Below are 15760 nucleotides of genomic sequence, written 5' to 3'. Positions count from 1 at the left end.
TTAATTAACAAGATAAAAATGTTGTATCATGAGAGTAAAAGCAGTGCACAAGTGGGGAGTGGTGACTCTAAAACATTTTATACAAAAAAAAGGTCTCAAACAAGGGAGTGCACTGTCGCCATTATTGTTTATTATATTGAAATCATAAAACATGTAAAACAGAGTATCAGTAACGATGAAGTGAATGCTTTGGTATTTGCAGACGATGATGTGATTTGGGGAAAGGGAGAAAAGGAAGTAAAAAAGAGACTGGACATTTGGAATGAAAATCTAAAGGAGTTTGGAATGGTAATTAGTAAAAAGAAAACTGTAGTCATGCACTGTGGAAAATAGAAAAAGAGAAGCCAAGTGAACATAACCAGAGAATGGTTAGAGAATGTAGAACAATTTACATATCTGTGTAGCATTATTAATGGAAGTAATGAAATCAACCCTGAAATTAAAAACAGACTAACTAAAGGTACAACATTTTATCCTCAAGTCAGAGAGCTTTTATGGGATGACAAAGTACCCAAGAGAAAAAAATTAACATTATATAAACAGTATTTCATACCAATTCTAACATATAGACTAGAAACGCTGGTAACTAATAAGAGACAAGATAGTAAGATCCAAGCAGCAGAAATGAAATTTTTAAGAATATCAGTTAAAAAGACAAGAGATAGAATCCAAAATATTAAAATCAGAGAAGAACTAAATATAGAACCGTTAGTACAGAACATACAGAAAGCAAGACTGAGATGGTTCGGACATGTAAAAAGAATGGGAAAGGAACGGGTAGCAAGAAGGGAATTGGAAAGAGAAGTTATGGAAAAGAGACCAGTTGGAAGACCGAGAAGGTGGATGGATCAGATCTGGAAGGACATTAGAGAAGCTGGATTGGATGTGGCGGAAGTAATGGAGCGGGAAAAGTGGAAGGACAGAAAGGAGTGGAGGAGGCTTGTTAACCACACCCGGGCGACTGGAATGGGACACTGATGATGATGATGATTTGATGAGTACAAGGAGAAATAAGAAAGAGAGGCAAGGATATCAAGATTGAAGATGATTTGTTAAAAATGACATATGCCTGCTCCCTAACAAAGATGAGAAGCAGAAACAGGCTTATTGGGAACTGAGAAGAATTGATCTGGAAGAACTGGGATTGATGACGAGAACATCTATCTATCTGAAAACAGCAATAATAAATTTTTTGAGGTAGTCCCTCTTTCTATATTGACCTGTCATTGTGATATAGATGTTGATTCCCATAGGGAACCTGAAATATTTGTCTGGAATGAGTAAATTTATAATAACAATATAAATGGTCCGTTATTGGACATTATAAATTTTCCGGCTTACTCATTCCTGGTTGCCAGCGTTTCACTCCAGTGTGCTAAGTTGGGCTCATCAGTTGGTATATAGCACACCCACCAAGACATATGGCTAGTGCATGCCACTGCGTAGGCTACTTGGAGCCACTGGCAATGCCAATGCACTATGAGAAAATTTGTCTCATTACCAAAAATTGATCCCTGCCTGCCCATCAGATGATATAGATGCAAGATAGAGGCAAGCTCGCTACCTCCAGACTGTGAGGCTGGCTCTACTTCTTGCACTAGAGTTGGAAAATAATATTGCTGAATCAACATCTATATCATCTGATGGCCAGGCAGGCATCAATTTTTGGTAATGAGACAAATTTTCTCATAGTGCATTGGCACTGTCAGTGGCTCCAAGTAGCCTACGCAGTGGTCTCCACGGTATGCACTAGCCATGCATCTTGGTGGGTGTGCTACAGGGTCTTTTCTTTACTATGCTCGGCAGCACCACTCAGAGCACGGCACGGCACGGCTGGCGCAATGACACTCGGTCGCTAGCCGCTCCCCACTACTCACGGCAATTCACACTTATAGAAATCCATTTCTAGTGAAACTATTAGTCTAATACCTACCTGGCATTACATTTGATGTTCAAAATGTTGTCCCTCAGCTGTCAAACACGCCTGACACTTCGTAAATAGGTTTGCAGACACTCGACGAATCTCAGCTCGTGTGATGTTCGAAATAACTTGTGTAATGTTCTCTTGTAGTTCTTCTCTTGTGTGCGGATTGTTCACATACACTTTTCCTTTCAGCATCCCCCACAGGTAATAATCACAGGGATTTAAATCAGGAGACCTCAGGGGATAATTAACCACACGATCTTCAAAAACTTCGCGTATTACCTCCATAGACCGATTAGCAGTGTGTACTGTTGCATTATCTTGCATAAAGTAACCATTACTCCTTTCTTCTTCCGTCAGCTCTTGAAAGAATGGTCTGAGAATGAGGTCTATATATCGATCAGCATTTATTGTTTTGCAGAAAAATATAGGCCCTATAATTCTGCGAGTACTTATTGCGCACCAAACTCCTATTTTTTACATCATGAAGTGGATGGACATGCAGCTGGTGGGGATTTTCTGCACACCAGTAGCGACTGTTTAGACTATTTACATAGCCACTTAAGTGTAGCCAAGCTTCATCACTATAAAATAAAAGTACTGGGTCAACATACCCATCGTGAACTGACTGAAGAAACCAGTTACAATACCGAACCCTAGCGAAACTGTCAGGTCCTCTTAAATATTAGGCAGGGGTGGGTTTGTATGGTTTTGCTTTTAACAGTTTTGTTGCTTTGTGGGCAGAAGATAATGACACATTAGCTTGTACGGCGAGACGTGACAGGGATTTTGTTGGAGTTCTTCCCAAGAGAGCTCCTATTTCATCAAGCTTTTTCTCTGTTAAAACGGTTTGTCTCCTGCGTGATTTCTTATTAAGAATGGACCCAGTGGTGCGGAACTTCTGTACTAATCTACATACCGTACTCCTATGGGGAGGGAGGATTCCAGGAAATTTGCGAATGAATCGGAAGCGGCATTCTGTATAAGAAGAATGCATCGCATAGCACAACACAATGAATATACGCTGTTCTACTGTATACATCACTCGTTAAACACACGATTAGTATTCCTACAGAAACTACACTATTTTAAAGCGAACACATTGAACATGCTACCAATGCCGCAGATGAACTGAACTATTGCTGTGTGTGAAGCAATGGTTATTACTACCGTACAGCATTAGATCATCTTAGCCGGCCATGAAGCGATATATCTCTCGGCAAATGAGTCACCCGGCCGCGCTATCGCCTTCCGTGCGTGTTCTCCTGACACACCGAGCAGGCCATAAAAAAGACGCTGTATTTACCAACTGATGATCCCAACTTAGCACAATGGGGTGAAATGCTGGCAACCAGGAATGAGTTAGCTGGAAAATTAATAATGTCCAATAACGGACCATTTATACTGTCATTGAGCATATCTTGAAATATCTTCCAATCTTTGTTCTATTTAGGAGGAGGATCATCATCATCATCATGTGAGAGGTGACTTTCTAGGGAACATGTGCAAAATGTGAGACAGAGGAGAGAGATTAGCGATACTCTGTACGCAAAGAGTGGTCTGGGTTGGTGTCCTAGATCTGCCATAGGCTTACAACTTGATTGTTCATTCTGAAGACTCTTAGTACAAGAAAACAGGCAGAAGCAGTTAATGTTATTTCTTAATGAAACATTAGTCAACACATCCCCGCTAAGAGGCTCTCAACATGGAAGTGTGGGTTGGCAACCACAGGAGCTCTAGCTGACGGGCATTACTTTCACTCATTTGTGCCAGGCTCTTCACTTTCTTCTTGCCTATCTAATTTCCCTTGGACAAGTTTTGTTCTCTTCCAATCCTAAACTATGAGGTTTGCTAGGCCTAGAGATTCTTTAATTTTGACATCTTTTACAGCCCTTCCTTTTCTTTGCCATTACCTACATTCAAAGGCTCAGTTCTCTTACTGTTTCTCCCATGATTAGTGTTGTGAGAGGATCATTATCTCACATTTGCCCTATAAAAAAAAAAATCACTACTAACACCATTTGACAACAGAAACATTATAGGATGAAACATGCATGGGGAAAGGTATGAAAATGTGTTGTTTACATATGCCTTTATGAATTATTCGTCTGTTCTGTATAAAAAGTAGGGTGGTACTTGAACTAAAAATTGCATGACACAACAAAGGTGATGGACCTTGGTCTACCAAGTAACTGCTGCTTAGCCCGAAGGCCTGGAGATGACAAGGTGTTGCATGGTCAGCATGACGAATCCCCTTGGCTATTATTCTTGGCTTTCTACACTGGGGCTGCTATCTCACCATCAGATAGCTCATCAATTGCTCTCACACAGGCTGAGAGCCGTCAGATTCAGGTAAAAATCCCTAATCTGGCTGGGAATCGAACTTGGAGCCTCCAGGTAAGAGGCAAGCTCGCTACCTCCACAATGTGAGGCCGGCTCTACTTCTTGCACTTATCCCTTTGAAGAGGCAGATTATATTACAAGGAAGTGAGGTGAATTTGGTGCCCATTCAATGGATGTCATAGGTCTTGGACAAACTTTGCACAACGAATGGAATCGCACGGTGGAGGTCAGGTCTGCTGGTGGGTCAACATGTCAAGCAGCACAGTTCAACACGAAGTTATCAATAAGAGAGGAGGAGAGAGGATATAAAGCTCTTGATAGAGATGGATGATAGTTATCTAGAAGACTGCACACCAGTTCTTTCTTAAGCCCAGAGCAGATCCAAAAATCGATTATAAGATTATAACCTATCATAACACTACTAGCCTCCCACCTATATAATCCCTCTTCTAGGCACATTCATTTAAATTTAATGCAATCTATTCTCTGTTTCTACCTCTTCTCTAATATATGAAAAGGAGAAGGAAAAGCAAAATCAAAAGAATTCTGAAACCCTGGAAATTGCAAGAGAATCCAAAATCTACAAACCCATTTCACAGCTGCATCACCTACTCATGATCCCAGAACAAATTATCTTAGTAAGGTTTTTGAGGGGAAATTGAACCACTTCTAATCCCAGATCTAGATGGTTCTTAAAGATTTAACTGTTAGGTTATTCATTCTGTCGAAACTAATTTTGAATAAAATTTATAAACTAACCTGAGAAAGAAAATGTGTGGTAAAGGAATTATACCTGAAAGAGAAACAATTTAATTATAAAAGAATTACATGTTTCGTTCTGCACAGATCATCATCAGATTCTATCAAATCACACTCAAATATCTGTAAAAATGTATAAACATTTATGTTTATTTCTATTTTAATCCTTAAAAACTTGAATTTTGGAACTTATCGTAATAAAGTCATCACTGCTCTCACTCTAGCACGGAGGACTAGCGTTCATTTGGCTTACTCCTGATCCTTCATACCAGATGCCAGGACTGATCTGTCAAGATGATCTGCCTACGATGTGGATGCCCTCCTCTGATCGAGCAGGGAAGCAGAAACAAACCTAATTTTTTGTCTTACAAGTTCAATTCATAAGTGAAGTGTGGAGGAAGAAGCAATAGCACAGGAAACTACTTCGACTGTTTTTAGAGATGCCAAAGTGCTGGAAATTTTGCCCTGTAGGACATCTTCCACATGCCACTGAATCTATCAACACATGACTAGCCTATTTCAGTACATGCAGATACAACCAGATTGAGCCTAGATCAAACCTGCCAACTTGAGCTAAGTAGATCAGCGATCTATGACTGGGCCACTCAACCCAGGAAGTTTCTGTATCAAATGTCTCAAAAAACAGGTAAAGTTACTTATTTGATAGAAGAAATAAAAACTTCTGTAGTATAAAATAGCATCAGTATAGTGGTTACATGAACCTGATAAAGCAAAGATGATTTAATTTTGTTGTATTCAAGACCTCATTCAAAATAACCAAGGAGAGTTTGAGATCATGTGATTCACATTTGGTTTCATCTGTTAGAAAACATCAGTGCCAAAAATTTGAGGTGCTGATCTGCTGAAAACATGGTTCACATAACACCAAGCTTCACCCAGTAAGGTATGCCATATCTGTTTGAAGAATTGTTGGGTCAATTTTCATCCAGGATATGAATGACACTACTGCTTACCCAGGATATTTATAGAGTTCTCACTCCAACTTAATGACACAGAACTAATGCAAAGATACTTCCACACCAAGACCACCCGCTAAACATCAAAAGAGTCAATAAAGATAACAGCTAGTTATTTTTTATAACTGAGCCATTTCTGCAGCCTGTGGTCACCACAACCTCCTGATCTTACCAGCCTCGACTTCTTTTTATTGTGATTTGGGGAGAAGATGACAGGAAGGTTCAAGAACAATTGAATGTGGTGAATGGGAAGATTGAAGAATGTGGATTGAAAATAAGTGTAGAAAAGAGTAAAACTCTTGTTATGACTAGAGGGGAGAAAGAAGGGAAAGGTCAGATTAGACTTGCAGACAAGCCCCTGGAAGTAGTGAAAACGTTTAAATACCTGGGGAGTGAATTAATGGAGAATGCTCGACTGGATGCTGAGATTAGTAAAAGGATTCAAGCTGGAAGTTGTTTCTATCATAGTGTAAGAAATATGTTATGGGACAAAGATGTGCCAATGGAAGCAAAGGATACTATGTACAAGATGTATTACGTACCCATAACAACTTACGGTGCAGAAACTTGGACAACGACAAAGAAGGATGAGAGTCGAATACAGGCAGCCGAAATGAAGTTCTTGAGGAGTATGATACAGAAGAGTAGACGAGACAAAATAAGGAATGAGAAAATCCGGGAAGAAATTGGAGTGGAAAAAATGAATGATAGAATAGAGAAGAGCCGACTAAGATGGTTTGGGCACATAAAGCGAATGAGCGACGAAAGAATGCCAAAAAAGGTGATGGAAATGCAAATCCAAGGAAGGAGAGGCCGTGGACGACCACGATTGAGATGGAAGGATACCATCCAACGCAGCATTATAGAAAGAAACCTGGACTGGGACACAGTGTTGGAGGAGGAGTGGTGGAAAGACCGAAGAAAGTGGAGAGGAACCATATTTGCCCCTACCCGGCTACAGCTGGATAAAGGGAAATGATGATGATGATGATGATGATTAAACTATAAATTGTGTAATAGCCAGTGGACAATATCACCAGCACTGATGGTGCAATGCTTGGGCACTTAAGGTAAAACATGATGTGTGGTATCAAAATTAATATACTGACAAAGAATGGTCATTCCCAGCACCTTCTGTGATGTTAACATGTCTCACACGAGCAACTTTTACTATTCCAAATTCATTTAGGAACTCTATGTAAAATTGAATTCATTTCTATAAGAATCACCCAGTATAATGATAACAAAATTCTAAATTTTCCTGTAAAATTTGTGAACTATTTTTTTTTGTAATGTGTCTTTCCAATTCTTATTTGCCTTCAGTATATGCAGTGTGATTAATAGCAAGCAAGCTATTTCTCTCATACAGAGAAGAGGGATAAAAGCAGTCTTTGACTTTGAATCAAGTTTAAATGAATGAAGTACAGAAGGGAACCCATTGTATAAACTAGCATTTGATCATTTAAGGAAGAAAAAGAAGAAAAAAGAGGAAAACTTGAAGATCTTAAATTTATTTTGGTATTCTCATTCATCAAAATATTAAATTTTATGTAATGATCATTTTCATAATATTTCATTAGTTTCTTTATTCATTGATATGGTGAATTAGGCTACAATACTTCTTTAAATTGCAAGAAAAACAAAATATAGTATTTTATTCCTTGATTTGACATCAATGATAAAGAGAATGGATATTTTTCCTGAAACATGTATGATAAAATAATAATTTTCAATCATTAAAAGTGCATTGACACGATGGACCCAAATAAATTATTTTAAATAGTTTCTTTAACAGATTCAGACAAGTCAATACAGGATCAAATAAAATATCTATTAAGATTAAGTTTATCAACAATGGTATTCTATCGGTTATAACCTGTATATGCAAGATTAAAATTTGTGACTTACCTATGCGCTGAACAGGGTGCGCAACATTCCCTCTCACCATATAGATATGCACCAAGTCTCCTTTGTCCAGAATTGCCAGCAAACGTTCCTTGGCATTTCCAACTTGATTGAGTGCCACAACCATTACATTCTCCTTGTGTTTGAACTGAGGTAAGCTGGTCAAGTTACGAGAAGTATTGATTTCAAAGAGGTGCACCACTGTGTCAAAAGAAGAAACAAACTTTAGAGAAATAATCGAAACTGAACCACAAAATTGCAGTTGAAAAGGAAAAACATAGTATTTTTGTTGTCTACACGTAATTTGCCAATGCCCGTAGCCGTGTTGAAACACCGGATCCCGTGAGATCTCCGAAGTTAAGCAACTTTGGGCGTGGTCAAGATTTGGATGGGTTGCCATGCGCTGTTGGTGGGGGGTAAGGGAATGGAGGAGTGGAAAGCAACTGGCCACCCTACCGTACGTAAACTCCGGCTCAGGCACACCTGTGTGGAGGTTCGGACCTGCCTTCGGGCAGAATATATCCTTACCTTACATGTAATTTACAGGTTGCAGTCAAACATACAGTACTGAAATTACACATGTTCTGAACATCAAGATACGTCATTATAAGATGCAAGGTGATGACGACAACATGTATCTAATTGCATCGATATAGGAAGAGTTCAAAATGTTCACTCTTATGTCTTACACTTTTTTCATAACAATCCTGTAGAATGTCACACATGTTGATGAAAACAGGTTGCTGCAAAGACACTAAAAATTACTGTATCCTCTCTCGTAATTCAGGAACATTCCTACATGGATCATCCGACAAGAAAAATTATTTTTTTCAGCATGCCCTCATATGAAGGCGTCTGGGGGCGTGATCTTGGGAGTGGAGAGGGTATGGGAAATTAAGCAATCTCCAAAGTGTTGTTGCAGAAGGGCAAGTGACTCCTCATGGTGTGGGCTGTGGCTTCATTTTGCTGCATCCATTGTCCTTACAGTGGCCTGGCGACATTCAGTATGGCACTGTATAGTATGCAGAGCATGTTCTTTTTTTCTTTTGCAGCATATTGTACTTTCAATAGACAAAAATCAGAATGTTGATTTAATCAGTATTAGCAGACAATCTTGTTGTTATTTGAGTCATAAGTCCATAGACTGTTTTGATGCAGCTCTCCATACTACCCTATCCTGTGCTACCCTTTCATTTCTACACAACTACTAGATCTCTACATCTACTCTAATCTGTTTGTCATATTCATACATTTTTTACCGCCTACACTTCCCTTAAAAACTAACCAAACAAGTCCTGGATGTCTAAGAAATGTCCTATCATTCTATCCCTTCTCCTAGTCAAATTTTGCCAAATCGTTCTCTTCTCACTAATTCAGTTCAGAATCTCTTCATTTGTGGTTTGATCCATTCATCTCACCCCCAGCATTCTTCTGTAACATCACATTCCAAAAGCTTCCATTCTCTTTCTTTCAGAGCTTGTTATCATCCATGTTTCACTTCCATACGCCATGCTCCGAAAACATCTCTCCAGTTCCTATATCAATGTTCGAAGTGAGTAAATTTCTTAAGAAAGGCCTTCCTTGCTTGTGTTAGTCTGCATTTTATGTCCTCTTACTTCTGCCATCATTAGTTATTCTAATATCCAAGTAAAAATATTCAACTACTTCTTTTAAGACTTTGTTTCCTAATCTACTATTTCCTGCATCACCTGACTTCATTCGAATGCACCATTATGTTTTGGATTTATTTGTTAATTTATTCATTTAATTTCATCTTGTATTCCTTCCCCAAGATGCTGTCCATACCATTCAGCAATTTTTCCAGATCTTCAGCAGAATCAGATAAGATAACAGTATCATTATCAAAACTCAGAATTTTGATTTCCTCTCCTTGGATGGTGATTCTTTTTCTAAAGTCCTGTTTTGATTTCCTTTACCGCCTGTTCAATGTAAACACAGAAAACGAGAGGAGACAAACTGCAGCCTTGCCTCACTACTTTCTGGATTGCTGCTTCTTTTTCATAGCCTTCGATTCTTATCACTTCAGACTGACTTTTGTATAGATTGCAGATAATTCTTGTTTCTCAGTATCTGATCCCACTCACCTTCAGAATCTCAAATAGCTTGAGGAAGACAATCATCATATGTATCCAATAATCCATATTTTCTTTGAAATAATACATATACGGTCTGCATACAACACCTCGTAACCCACATACACGCCAAACTGAGATTTTAGCGGCAATATTTTCTGTGTTTGTTACGTCTCCTTCCTAAAAATCCCTGTAAGCCGCTGAAGACTCCAAAACATTAATTTTCTGGTATAATGAAAACCACATGCCAACTTGCATCTTAGTACGTGTAATGCAGTTCCTCTTGCTTATCCCAATGAGTAGTGTTACAAGTTATCGCTGATCAACATTTGCCGCGCTCGGGTAACAAGATCTCAACAAAACCTCGTAACCATTATTGTCGCGAATAGTGATTATCTGGTTTGCTAAGTGGAGTGTTTGTTTTTAATGTGTTCCTGATAATTCCATGTAACTGCTATTTTAATCGAGATGTGCAAGGGGCTTGTGTTTAACAAGGTAAGGACGTACGTCATCTTAGTTTTACTAGCATGTACCGAAACATTAGATAAATGAATAATGTCTATCATCCGTCCTTCCATGCAGCGAGTTTTTTAAGTATTGAAATAGGAGTGCGTGTTTAGAACATTGTGAGATTATTCAACCTCACGAATACAATGTTTGTCCGTTAGCTCAAATGTCACAGTATCATAAGTTATTTCTTGCGCTTATTCAATATGAGCACAGTTTTAAATTCGGGTGTATTTAATTTTCTACTTCTAGGTGCTGATTGATATTGTAATCTGAATATGGATTCAGACGAATGGCCTAGTGATTGTACAGTTAGTGATGAAGAAAACTGAACAGCTATATCAAAAGTTTTGTGAACAAAATCGATATTTTGTCAAAATAAATGTAGGAAATTGGACAAGGTTCCACGCGATCAACCGCTAGACGCTGGGAAGAAATCATCAAAACCGTGTGTGGAAGAGGGAGAATTAAATGAACCTACGGAATTATCTCCTGAACAGCTATCAACCCCAGATGAAGAATGTGCGCTTACTGAGAACGATTCTTTAATAAATGTTACTGCTGAAACTTCAAATGGAAACGGGCTGACAATGATGATGGTGATGATAATGAGAATAACAAAATTATTCCAAGGGCTTTGGGCAAGAGGGAGAAGAATAAAAAACTAAAAATGCAGAGTCAACCCTATGTTGGGTTTACTCATACCCAGGGATGTAAAAATGCTGTATAAAAAGTTTACAGGCCTGAGAGGGGACTATGAGCATGGTGTCAATCTCCACTCAATGTTCACTCAGCCTCTGTGATAACAATTGAGGAGCTATCTGATGGTGAGATAGCGGCCCCGGTCTCAAGAGCCAAGAATAACGGCTGAGAGGATTCGTTGTGTTGACCACATAACACCTTGTAATCTGCAGGCCTTCGGGCTGAGCAGCGGTTGCTTGGTAGGCCAAAGCCCTCCCAGGGCTGTTGTGCCATGGGGTTCGGTTCTGATGAAACAAGGGAACTTATTTTTCGTAAATTCTGGTCATATATGACATGGGAACTGAGAAAGGTTTACGATGTGAGTAATGTGCGGCGTATTGAACCAAAATGAAGATATACAGAGAACATCTCTAGAAGAAATAATACACTTTTGTATCACCTAACTGTTGATAATGAGCTTATTCCAGTGTGTAAAACGATGTTCCTTGCCACTCTTCGACTGCGTGAATTTTCAGTCCTTGACTGGGTGGGAAGGGGTCAGCATGGTATGTGTGATTCAACAGAGACTCAGAACCCGGCAAGGAAAAATCTCTGCCCAAGAAAGGAGATAGAAACCACATATTATGTGATTATTTTTAATTCTTTGCTCAAATTACTATCACATTATGCCAGAAAAAAAAAGCTCTAAATTATATTTGAAACAAAATACCACTTCACTGACTCTACAGTATGTACTGCATTGAATGTGGGATGCCTGGGAAGAAGCCTGTCAGCAGGAAGAAATTTGTAGCAATGTTTAACAAAAGAAATTATCACTTCACAAACTTAAAAAGGACAAATGTAATGAGTGTGTGAAGTATGAAGTCATAAATTTGAGTGAAAGTGACTGGAAGGAGCATATCATAAGGAAGCCCTCAACGGAATCTACAGCAGAGAAGATGGACTTCTGAATGGTGGAGATTGCGGAAGAGGCAGCCCAGTGCTTAGGGAATAATATAAGTACACTTGGCATCAGCAGCGTCTGTTTCCCATGTCAGGGGCGGCTGTAAGGGCGTCTGTTCCCCATGTAAGGGGCGGCCTAAATAATTGCTGGCAGTAGCTCTAAAATGCCTTTGGGAGTGGCGACCCCATTGTAATCAACGCTCCTGAATAAGATTCGGAGTGGCCAACCCTGAAGGCGTTTAGTCTTCACCCCTAGTAAATTTCTTTACTAGTTCGCATACGATGATAAACAACGACGCAGATGTCACTACCCCAGGGAGTATCCAATCTCCCGTCACCAATGGTGGCGCATTCAGGCCTTCGGATTCTGGGGAGCCTGACCTCATCGTGCGGGGAAAGTCGGAGTTCCCCAATATCACCAACCTATTGAGACCCAAAACTGTCACATACTTTGGAACCATCAATATTCAAACCCTCTGTAAGACCGGAAAACTCAAGCAATTGACGGACATCCTGCATAAACGCAAAATTGCAATAACAGGAGTCCAAAAATCCCGATTTACTGATGATGTGGCTTTTGAGTCAGAAGGTTACAGAGTAATCAAGGGGAAACCAGCATCTAAGAACACACATGGCTCCAGCGTTTTTGGTACAGCTTTTTTAGTACGACGTGATATAATGGATTCTGTCATCGGATTTACATCAGCTAGCGAACGCATCTCTGTGTTATCTCTAAGATGTGGCAACAAGGGATACTCTATTGTAAATGCACATGCTCCAGTTAATGATGACAATAAGAAGAACCCTGAAAAGGTCGAAAGTTTCTGGCAGATGCTAGAAGACGAGATCGGTAAGATCCCCGGTCACCATTGCAAAATACTCGTAGGTGACTTCAACACTCAACTGGGAAAAGAACGACAGTACCAAGATATACTGGGGCCTTACACAGCATATAGACGAACAAACACCAACGGCAAGCGCTTAATTGAACTGTGTAGATTACATTAGTTGAAGATCATGTCCACAGTTTTCCCCAGAAAGCCAAAATATCAGAACGCAGCTATAGGATCATTTCAAATCGATCATGTTGCAATCAGTGTAAAATGCAGGAAAGAGATCATGAATGTCAGAGTTCGTAAAGGATGGAATGTTGATTCTGACCATTTCTTCACACAAATAAAGACCAGATTATTGCCAAAACGAAATATACCTTCTACCACAGTTCCACCAAGGATTGATCCCCAATTCCTGTCGGAGAATAAAGAACGTTTTGCAACCGACATCTTGCAAAAAAAATATGAAAGACTGGAACCAACTGAAGTCCACCATATGCGAAACGACCAATAACCTCGGACAACCTCGAAGGAAGAGACGACATAGATGGTGGAATACTGAATGCGATCTTGCAGTTGATGAGCGTGCCGCAGCGTGGACGAAGTGGTACTCGACTAAACGAAAGGAAGATTGGGAGAATTTCAGAATGATGCGGAAACTGTCGAGTAAGACCATCAGACGTGTGAAAAGATCTTACGATCGGTCAAGACTGGAGAAGTTAGATGAAGAATTCAAAATGTACAACACCAGAAACTTTTATCGGGCCTTCAAAGAGGAACTTGGTTATAAACCACAATGTCTTCACTTTAAGAATACAGACGGGGAGTTGGTCACCTGCAACAGCCAGAACGTGGAACTTTTAACAAACTACTTTGAGCAGCTGCTCAATTGCGAAGAGCCCACGGAAAGATTACCTGTTGAAGATCCTCCAGAGATACACCTCCCATCTAACCCACCAACAATGCAGCAAGTTGCTAATGCCATCGGACATCTTAAGAACTGCAAAGCACCCGGGGAAGATGGCATCATTGCGGAAGCTCTAAAAGCAGGTGGAAATAAGATCACAGAGGCCATACACCAGATCTTGATCGATTGCTGGGAGACTGGCAGGATCCCTGTTGACTGGAAATCAGCTATCATACACCCTTTACATAAAAAAGGTGACCACAGTGATGTCAACAACTACCGAGGGATATCTCTGCTGTCAGTAGCATACAAAGTGCTGTCAAGGATTTTACTGGACAATGTAGAAAGCCAATGTGATCGAACGATTGGTGAATATCAAGGAGGATTTCGGCGGGGACGGTCTTGTACCGAGCAGATCTTCAACCTAAAAACCATTCTCCAACTAAAACAAGCAAGGAGTATGAACATCGCTGTGGTTTTCGTCGACTTTAAAAAAACTTATGATTCCATTGACCGCCAGACACTCTTCTCCGTACTGCAAGAACGAGGTGTTGATTACAACACACGCACCCTCATCCAACAGACTCTTACGGATACAACATCTAAGGTGAAGTTCAGGGGAGAACTATCTCGGACTTTCAAGATAAAAACTGGAGTACGGCAGGGTGATGGCCTCTCACCCATTCTGTTTAATCTAGTGCTTGATAAAGTCATCAAGTACTGGGAATGTACACTGAGGAATCTAGAAATCAAACCAGTTGCCATTGGAGCCGGGACTCGAAAGATTGAGATCAGGTGCCTAGCATTCGCAGATGACATTGCAATCCTAACCAACAACTTTAAGGATGCTGTCATTGCTATTGAAGCCCTGCACGAGATAGCGGTGAAGGCTGGATTACACATATCGTATGACAAAACTAAGTACTTTGAGACTCGGCATCCCGGTAACCTCCCTTTGACGACCATACATGGAACGATTGGGAAAGTCAATCGCTTCCGCTATCTTGGTGAATGGGTCCACCCCAATGGTAGAGACGGTACATCCATCCTAGAAAGGTGTAACAAACTCAATGCAGCGTACCAACTATCCCACAACCATTATAATAAGAGGTGCATTTCGAAAAATGCTAAGATCGGTCATTACAAAACTGTTGTCAGACCACAGTTTTTGTACGCCTCAGAGACCCTCCTGATGAACAAAAAAGGCACCATGGATGATCTAGAGAAAGCCGAAAGACGTATCCTCAGGAAAATTCATGGACCGAGATTCCTCCCAGATGGAACCTACAGACTTAAATCGAACTCTGAGCTGTATCGACAGTTAGAATCAGCCAATACCAGCATGCGACGTAGGAGGCTTAAGTTCTATGGACACCTACAACGAATGGACAGCAACAGGCTTACCAAGAAGATCCTTTCTTTGGTTAAAAGCTACAAGACTGGAAGCTTGTGGCTTAATGAAGTACAGAAGGACTTGGATTCGGCTGGGATTTCAGATATTGATATAGAAGATCGTTCCAAATTTTGTGCTATGGTACAGTCTTGGACCCCACCACCTAGAGTTCCTAGAAGTCGGAAGCCCCTTTCACAGGAGAGAAAGGAGAAATTATCAGCAGGGCTCAAGAGATATTGGGAACAAAGAAGAGCATCGAGGAAGAACTAGTCACCAGCGCTCCTTAGTGGGCTTAAATCAATAATAATCATAAGGAAGGACAGAGCTTGGCAGGAGAAGGAATTTGACAAAAGAAAGGCTGAAGATAACCAAGTGGTGGTCTTGACGATGGATTTGCAGGCTGTAAAAGTTGCACTGAGTTTTACAGCAAGTGCTACGTTTTACAAAACTAAACTCTGATCCACAACTTCAATGT

General features: G+C 40.1%; 1 protein-coding gene across 1 annotated transcript in view; it reads right to left on the bottom strand.

Moving 5' to 3' along the window:
* Positions 1-15760, bottom strand: part of Oseg5 (intraflagellar transport protein Oseg5) — a 192033-nt gene that overhangs the window by 62076 nt on the left and 114197 nt on the right. The window contains exon 10 of the mRNA XM_067151262.2: positions 7912-8109. Within this exon, the coding sequence (XP_067007363.2) occupies positions 7912-8109 (198 nt within the window). The remainder of the gene's footprint in view (positions 1-7911; positions 8110-15760) is intronic.

The sequence above is a fragment of the Anabrus simplex genome, chromosome 7, assembly GCF_040414725.1.
Source record: "Anabrus simplex isolate iqAnaSimp1 chromosome 7, ASM4041472v1, whole genome shotgun sequence".
In the NCBI taxonomy this organism is placed as follows: Eukaryota; Metazoa; Arthropoda; class Insecta; order Orthoptera; family Tettigoniidae; genus Anabrus; species Anabrus simplex.
This window is presented reverse-complemented; position numbering and strand designations above follow the sequence as displayed.